Below are 9,421 nucleotides of genomic sequence, written 5' to 3' on the forward strand. Positions count from 1 at the left end.
CACCTACTCTTCAGCAAGTGCGGCTTAATTTCAATCACCTTACACTCCTCTGAAAGCTCTATGTCTATGGTTTCCTAATCCCTGCAAAAAACAAGGGGCCCCAGAAACAGTTTAGGCCAGGTGCAAATGCAGAGTACTGTTGCTAAAGTCTTGATGCACTCTTCATTTTGTTAAGTTTATATTTGGTGACGACCCCCTTTATACTTCAATGCAGCCTGAACTCTCTTTGTCAAGCTTTCTCGTAATTTCTTTAAGCCTCTTCGGGAATAGTTCTCCAGGTTTCTTGAAGGACATTCAAAGCTCTTCTTCTTTTGTTCTGTTCTCTGTCAAGATGATCCAACACTACTTTAATAATGCTGAGGTCAGGCATATGGGGAGGCCAATCCACAAATGATAGTGTTCAATTGTATTTTTTTCTAAATTTGACACTTCTTCTTTGGCCTTCCACTTGTGTGTCCTTCCCCAAAGGACAAGCTTTTCTCTGTACAGAGATGTGTCAGGTTTTTAGCAAACGGCTCTTTGGCAATCATCTTGTTGGTGCAAAACTATTACTTTATGAATGTCAAAGCCTGAAGATACAATTTAAAATTGGTTCTGTGCTAAGTTGTCTGTTCTCTGTAGGCATAACACTGATTCATCTCTTGAGTTTGATGCACTTTTATGCTTGGAATTAATGGGTCAGTGTCTTTTGGAATACCTTCAGAAAGCCTGGAGAATTACTGCACCAGGCTAACTACAATGAAGCAAAATAAAAGGAATGAGAGGTGGTTCATTACTTTTGCACTGTGGTATGTTAGTGAGCTTAAATAGTTTTTTCAGGCATTTGAATAGAGAAAAAAAAACACCCATTTGTTTGTTTGTTTGTTTCTTTCTCCTGAGTTCAGTGGAGTAAGATTGAAAAAATATGAAGGGATAAAACAAAGAAGTCCTACACGTTGTGTGAACATGGCACCTTGACCTCCCAAGAACAAAACTACTACCGCAAGTCCTGAGATTAGTCATTTTCAGTGGGAAGAAGGGCAGTACATGTTACAATCGATGAAAATGTCATCAGGGACAAACCTATTTTCCTCAGCTCCATTGTAGATAAACATTGTCCAATCCTGACTGTCAATCTCTCTCTGCTTTCAAATTGAGGGACCACCCCACCTCCACTTCAACTCCACAAACACACCCCCACACAAAAATCCCACTGTAGATTTCATCTGAACTGAAACACGCACACAAACACACAAAAGAAAAAAAAAGAAACAAGAAAGGTGTACCTGCTACTGATGGGGTTTGTGTCAGATATGGATTTGTCAAATGCTGATGAATTACATGCTTTGAAATGGTAACCTCCATCAATCTTCTCAGCTCACATGCCAAAACACACAAAATCAATAACACAAAACTCCGACGCACACATCAGAAAGATGCTGACAGAAATAGATATAAAGGGAGAGTGAGATATGGTTTATAATTCCTGCCTCGCACCAAATAGCAACCTATCTTATAATAACTGTCATCAGCGATAGAGTTTTGACCCAACCTCCTACCCGTCCTGTTCCCAAAGAGCAACTGGCATATTAGCGAATGATTTCAGATCTCTGAAACATACAAACAACATGACATTTGGTGCCAAATGAAAATTGACGCTTGGCGCATAGTGCTAGAGCTACTTATTGAAGAAATGCATGATTAGCATTCAGTGGTGAATAGAAATAAAGTACTGCTAGTAATGGGGTGTGTAAAATAGAAGCACTTCTCCAGTTCTTTGGTCAACGGCTGCTGTTGGTTAAGGTTTGTTAACTTCTAAGCTTTACGAAGCTTTGGTCCTGCAGAGCTGATTACAAGAAACCTCTCCACAAAGATGCCTTTTTTTATCTTCTGTATCAGATTAAAATGAAGAAGTTTCTCCTTCAAGTGCTGCTGATGAAAAAGGCAAAAAGTTGAGCCTGTCAGTCAAATTACTTTCAATCAAGCGAGTTTTCATAGTTTCCAATGTCAGTTTTATTGGTAATAAAACAATTTGGTGTGTGTTTGTGAGGGCAAATTATCTTGATTTATTCTCTTCTGCACTGTAACAGTGTGCATCTGTCCTCCCAGTACCACACAGTGACATAAATGTGGGGCCTCAGCTGTAGCGAGCTTCACAATGATCCTATGTATCACTCATAGTGGAGTCATGGCTCGACCAGCGCTGTGCGTGTGTGTGTGTGTGTGAGGGGAAACGAGGGACTTCAGCTGCAGATGTAGGCATAGATGTGTGTGTGTGTGTGTGTGTGCTTACAGTATGCATTATTTTCTATGTTTGCGTCCATGTTTGTGTGTAAATCAGGCAGTTGGCCATCACTGGCAGTCTTTTCGAGGATGTGCCTGAATATAGAGGGCTGTTGTTATTGGAGGGTCTGTCTCTGTACTCCACATCTAAGGGTCCATACAGACCTCCACAGGCGCTCGCTCCACAGAGTGTGTTGGCAAGACATTTAGTCCCATCACACTGAGACTCTCTTCCTCTCTAGCAACAGGGCGTCAGGGCTTTCACACCAGAGATCAGTGTCTAAGCCAAGAGGAAGAATAGGAGGAGGTAAGAGGAGTGTATGGACTGAGAAAATGATATCTGTATGAATACATGGCTGAAGAAAACATCAGAGCTTTGGAGAAAAACATAATACCATGGGAGGTAGTAAACTGGTCATTCTAACACTGTCTGCCCATTTTAGTTATTAAATTAGTTATTTGAGGCATGGTGGTTAGCACTGTGGCCGCACAGCAAGAAGGTCCTGAGTTCAATTCCACCATCAGGCTGGGGTCTTTCTGTGTGGAGTTTGCATGTTCTCCCCGTGTTTGCGTGGGTTCTCTCCGGGTACTCCGGCTTCCTCCCACCGTCCAAAGACATGCAGCTTGTGGGGATAGGTTAATTGGAAAATCCAAATTGCCACTAGGTGTGAATGTGAGTGTGAATGGTTGTCTGTCCCTGTGTGTTGGCCCTGTGACAGACTGGCGACCTGTCCAGGGTGTACCCCGCCTTTCGCCCTATGACAGCTGGGATAGGCTCCAGCGCCCCCCGCGACCCTGAGAAGGATAAGCGGAAGCGAATGGATGGATGGAATTAGTTATTGAATTGTCACTCACTGGATCACTGAAGCCAAAGGAAGAATAAATCGCAGTTACTGTTTATATTTGTGATACTGCGTCCTTTCACATGCAAGCTTGGAGAGCAGGAGCAAGATCCCGCAGAGAAGAGCGACATCAGCAACATCAGCATAATAGAGTATGTGAGGTGAAAGTGGGTTGCAAAGCGACTTGCAGATGCATGTCACATGCAGGCGGGGGTAAAGCAACTTAAATTGTGTTTCTCAAAGGGATTCTGTCAGGACAAGCATGGAAATCAGTGTTTTCCTCTAAAAACAGACAAACATTTAAATGTACCAAAGTAAAGTAATCTCTCTCCTTTCATCTTAGACAGCACTGTCATAAAGACCTGTTTGCATCCATCCTTTACATTACTGCCATCTTGTGGCTGCAGTCTGTTATGTTTATTGAAAGGTCTGCTTGTTTTGTGCCCATAGGAAAGTGTAGCCGTCTCTGTTTAATATGTGTGCCCATCTCCTGTTAACAATGACAAGCTAAGACGCCAGCAGCCTTTTTTTTGGTGGTTTGTGAATGTGCATTGTGGATAAGCCTGTGGTGTTTGACAGTGAATGTATAGGATAAGTCTTTGTTTTCTGAGCATGAATTAAAAGACTGAAGAAGAATGTTTGAGTTTTTAATCTTCCATCCATCCATCTACCCATCCATCTTCTTCTGCTTATCCAATTCAGGATTACTAGGAGGGTTGGAGCTTATTTCAATTGGCGAGAGGCAGTGTACAACCTCGCCAGTCCATCACAGGGTAAACACATGGAGACAAACAACTATTCATGCTCACATTCACGCCTATGCTCAATTTAAAATCACTGATTAAATTAACCCCATTCATGTCTTTGGATTGGGGGATGGAGTCCCATGTAGACACAAAGAAATTATGCAAATTCCACACAGAAAGACCCAAGACTGGATATGAACCTAGGATCTTCTTTCTGTGAGGCAAAAGAGCTAAACACTTTCAGAGCTCCATAGATGTGATCCGGACTGAAAATCCCCTGAAAATGTGGACGCAAATAACAATAACAATCACCATGTCAATCTATACACTTTAAAACTTAACCGAACAATGCTTTACCTAGCACTAAGACACAACATTACACTGTAAAAAGAATAACCCTATTCAAATTAAAAAAAATGATGTCCAATTGTCACATCCAAAATATTTGACTTCATAGAATCCAAAATGAGTCACTTGATATGACCTGATACTTTTATGTTGATATAAACAATATTACTAGACTTGACTGAAACTTTAAATTTTGCATTGATCCAAATTGATTTTTTTACATAGAACCATATTTTAATTATTGAACCAAGCTAATATATTGAAATTTAACCAACCTAATGTATTCACATCGAACCAAATTAACATGAACTAATATGTTTGTGTTGAAGCCAGGTAATTGATTTACATATATTCAAACTATATTTTTTACATTTCATTTTATTTCAGTTCAAAAATGCTCTGCATTTCCTATAAAAAAGACAGTTGGCCAACCAATTATTTCTAAATTGTTTATTGTTCCAAACCATTTTAACTATAATCAATAGAGAGGATTAGTAATATACAGATTTAGTGCTACGGCAGAAATGATTAGAGAAATGTTTGTTTTATAAAACCTACAACCTTTTGAAAACCAGTATAAAACCTGCAACCTGTCTAAAACTGCAACCTGTCTAAAACTGGCATAAAACCATTATAAAAACTCTTTTTAAACCAATTTGCCAGTACTCAAAAATGTTTATATGTGCACTGTGCCTGTACAATGTAAAAAAAAAAAAAAATCTACACATGTATCAATGAAATCAACTTAAATCTCCCTTTCAAATGGGTGTTCTTATAATTTTTGAATGTAGAATATCACTGCAGGCCAACCAAGAAAAATAACCAAGCACACATGCACATGCACATACACATGCATGTGCACATACACATGCACACATGCATGCAAATGCGAATCTTAGAGGTCATCTTGTTAAAGTCAAGCTCCATCATAATCTTTTGAAGAGCCTCAAAGGTGAACCTGAATCCTCGTGGATATTCCATATTAAGAGCATAACAGAGTCCAAAGACCTTTGCCACTCCAGCTGCCACAGAAGGCAACTCATTCAGGACTTCCACACCATCAATGATTATCCCGATGTCTCGAGGCTGATGTAGGAGGCTTGAGTTGTCCCTGAAGACGAAGAGTGCCATGGTGGTACTCTGCAGCTCTTCCTCAGCTTCATCTTTCTGGGATATCTTGAGGTAAAATATGGAACAAAATGTACAAGTGAAGAACTGAAGTCTGGCACACCTGATAAATCTTTGACCATAATAACTACTATTTTGATAGTTGTTTGGTCACAGACTATTAGAACAATTATTTGACTAATCAGATTGTGAATTGCATAATCATTAAATTAAATCAATGGCGGAACATTTTCATAAATGTTCCACAAAGCCCAAGAAAAAAAAGAAAACAATACAGAACCCTAAGATATTAACTTGATGAGTTGATTAATCATTGCTGTCCTACATTAATCACTGCATTTAATAGCAGAGTTGTCAAATTTACATCAAGAGACTGCATCTCATGTAGAGACAGAACAGATATGGACATACCGTGTATTCTTTTATCAAGTCCTCAACACGTTCTCCAAGGTAGATAATGAGAGATTTAAGTATACACTCCCTCCTAATGTCAGCATCAGCATCCTGCAGGAACAGTTAAAATTGTTACTATGCAATATGGAGAGTATGCTGCGTGAGAGGAATTTTTTTTCACCTCTCTATCCTCATGAGGTGACTAATGCCCCTTTTCCACCGACAAATCGGCACGGTGCGCTTGAGAGCAGTTCAGTTTAGCGCGGATGAACTCGCTTGTTGTGGTGGAAACATAAAGCAGACGTAACTGGGAACAGGGGTGAACCCATCTGGCTATGAAAAGTCGTGTGCAAAAGTCTTTGTCCGCAACGTCACAGCCCGAAGAACAACAACAATCGCAATATATGTGTGTTTTTGTACTTTGCTCCGTCTGTGGTTCATTTTGATTGGTTTGATTTTTGGTTCTTGTGGAGGAAGTGGCCATGGTCCAAAGTCAATGGAGTATGGTTGCTGGGAGTTTTTTTTTAAAGCCTTTTGTGGGAGCGCTTCTATATCACATCACGTGGGCACCACACACACCCGGGCCAATCAGGTGTAAAGGCGGTGGAAAAGCGTCCGCAGGGGGCTAAAGCGAACTGAGCCACACCGTGTTCTGTCGGTGTAAAAGCGGCATATGCTTTCTTGTCCCTAAATAAAAGTTTATACGTATATATGTATGTATGTGTATCTGGCGAGTGAGAGTGAAAATGTGTCTCCAAAATAAATTTTGTTGTAGTTGTGCTCTGTACTTGTATAATGACAATAAATCTCTTCATTCATTCAAGAACAAAGCCCACACTTCCTTTCAACATTTTAAAAGGTCACAGCCATAATCACTGACGTTACCAAAATAAAACTGTAACAGGATACAAATTCTCATTAGATACAGCGGTTAAAATGCTAACTGTCATGTTAATAGTTAATTATATACACCCTACCTGATCAAGAAACTCTAGGATTATGGCAGTTTTTGCTTTGGTTGTCCCTCCTTTCTTTCTGATTATTTTAAGTAGCTGTGGGGAGTGCTTGTCCAGCTGGACCATGAATCTGGTTAGCAGGGGAACTGCAGTAACCCGCAGAAACTCTGCATTAATCTGTACATGAGTAGACAGTGTACAATACATTTTTTTAAAGACCAACTTCCAACAAGAAAAAGTCAAAACATAATTCCAATTTCCAAACTATGATAAAAGGCATTAGTATAAAAAAGTTAAAGTTATACCTCTTCCATCTGAAATAGACCTGGCCATCTTTCCAAGAGGTTCTTGATGTCAGGCTTCTTATCCACAACCTCTTTCCTCCTGAATTCGAAGGTCCTGGCCATCAACACACAGATATTTATATGAAGAGAGACAGAGACAAACGTGCGCGCACAAACACAAGCTTGTGTCTAGAAACCGCGAGCTCACCAGAAAAATTCAAACGAAGCGGAGCACGGAGTTATACTATGAATGTTATGAACTATGAACTTATGCTAGCTAGCTGTATCCACCACCGATGCATCGTGGTAACGCTAGGTAGTTAGTTAGTATACTGGTAAAAAACGGCTTTTTGCCTAACTTGCATTCCCGACTGTGATGGTCGGTTGCTGGTAACCAGTTCTACCGTCGCGCCGGATAGCTAGCTAGCTTGTAGCTAGCAGCTACAATCATGCAAAAATTGGGGGTGGCTGTCGACCCAGCTTAAATAGGGTTATTTTCTGCAATTTTGGTAATACAAATTATAAAAGCTTTTGTAACACACTTGGCTTTACTTACGTTTATTTTCAGATGAAATTAATCAAAGATGTGACATGATGTTTCCAGCAGCCATGCAGAATAAAAATGGGTCCCGGTCTATTTCTGGTGGGCGTGTTCAAGTGCAAATCACTTTGACTCAAATTAAAGATATTATCTGTTCAACATGAAAAGAAATATATGTTTTGAGAGAAATCAAAAACTTTGCGTTGTGTCCTTTGTACAGATATTTAGTTTCATCCAAATCAAAAGTGGTATTTTAAAATGCAAAAAGAAAGGGTTTCACAATCAAATCAATGATTTTATTCTGTTTTGAATGGCAGTTATTAGATTGAATGAATGACTGCATGTTAGACTTTTTTCAGTGTAGCTTGCAAAATGTTTTTGGAAAAAGGAATAAAAAAACAGTTTGAAGAGTGTGGGGTGACCGCTGGTGAATCAGCACTTATTTTATTATCTCCTGCATCTGTTTTCCCCTTTCCACTCTGTTGGTATGAGTCGCAGGCTGACTCAATTGAAGAAAAGGACACTGAGTAATATTGGAAAGTAAACAATAAGTCACAGAACTCAGTAAATCAAAACCTGCAGTACGTGTTTTCAGTTAATCTTCCACTCAGCTCAAGTAATGTTCATCAGAGAGATGAAATCACAAAAGTTTAATTATTCTTAGCGGCCTGTGATCGCTTCCAATTGTGTGGCTCAGTCAGATGAAGAGTCAGAGCTACTCCTTTCATCACTTCTTGCTAGTCTGTGGGTGCAAAAGACCAAGTGCTTTTATAAAACAAGTATTTGATGATTAGAGTAGTTTTGGTTGAAAATTTATTAAATAAAAGAACTTTGAATTACAATCTGGAAAAGAAGCAGCTCTGCAAAAGGCATTATTTAAACATTCAAAGCGTCACATAACAGTGCCCTGTAGGTCATCTGGCCAGGGAGGATATGCAGGAAAGTTTTAGAATATTAACAATGGCAGACACTTGGCTCCTTAATTTGTAAGCTTGTAAGCAAGTTAGCTTACCAGACCTCATAGAGAAAAAAAAAAGAAAAATTCTCTCTCCGGCCAGATTTTTAATTAAGAAGCGAGCCAGAGGGGTTATTGTTTTCACCGCGTGGCTGAAAATAAGTTGAAACTTTTCCATGTTCCCTTCATTATCCCAGCCCTGTGAACCTGTTTGTAAATTAATCTGGAACATTTTTCCCATTTTTGTTCTAATTTATAGCGTCAGATTGAATTGACCAATGTGCCCATATGATTTGGCACACGAGGTTCGAGTTCCCCTGCTGTGTGATGAAAGTGCAGAATGATCCAGGAATCTGGATCCAGGAATGGTCTCTAAACACATTACTTATTACCAGCGATATTTCTCAAAGTAATTATGATTGGCACCAAGATTAAGAAATATGAAAATATAAACAAATATGGTGCAAAAACATCAGCCTGCAAAGAGTGTCAGATGAATCTGGGACAAATCAGACACATCCCAGCTGGCACAGATAAAAAATTTATGTACCTTAAAACTATGCAAAGCACTTTATGTCAATCAATATACAGTAAGTAAATTTTAATCCCAAAAGTTAAAAATAGTGTGTGATGTTGTAACATCCTTACATTGGTGGCCTATCTATCTATCTATCTATCTATCTATCTATCTATCTATCTATCTATCTATCTATCTATCTATCTATCTATCTATCTATCTATCTATCTATCTATCTATCTATCTATCTATCTATCTGATAATCAGCAAGTGTGAGGAGCATGTTTTGCTGGTCTGGAGCATTCAGGTGTGTTAGCACAATGCCATCCCAGGAGTGGCAGTCCCAGCAAAATCACCCCAAGGTCAGACCATGCAATACTCAAAGAAACGGCAAAACACCCTAAAGAGCTATAATTCATGACAGCATAATTAGAAAAAGGCTGAACAAG

General features: G+C 39.4%; 1 protein-coding gene across 1 annotated transcript; it reads right to left on the reverse strand.

The window, feature by feature from the left end:
* Positions 1-4,585: 4,585 nt before the first annotated feature.
* LOC106675121 (uncharacterized) lies at positions 4,586-7,792 on the reverse strand. The gene is made up of 5 exons (XM_024806330.2): positions 7,516-7,792; positions 6,981-7,074; positions 6,697-6,852; positions 5,738-5,830; positions 4,586-5,374 (listed from the first exon to the last, which is right to left on the reverse strand). The coding sequence occupies exons 2-5, from the start codon at positions 6,987-6,989 to the stop codon at positions 4,994-4,996; spliced, it is 639 nt and encodes a 212-aa protein (XP_024662098.2). The 5' UTR covers positions 6,990-7,074; positions 7,516-7,792; the 3' UTR covers positions 4,586-4,993.
* Between the last annotated feature and the right edge of the window lie 1,629 nt (positions 7,793-9,421).

The sequence above is a fragment of the Maylandia zebra genome, linkage group LG19 (genome assembly GCF_041146795.1).
Source record: "Maylandia zebra isolate NMK-2024a linkage group LG19, Mzebra_GT3a, whole genome shotgun sequence".
Taxonomy (NCBI): Eukaryota; Metazoa; Chordata; class Actinopteri; order Cichliformes; family Cichlidae; genus Maylandia; species Maylandia zebra.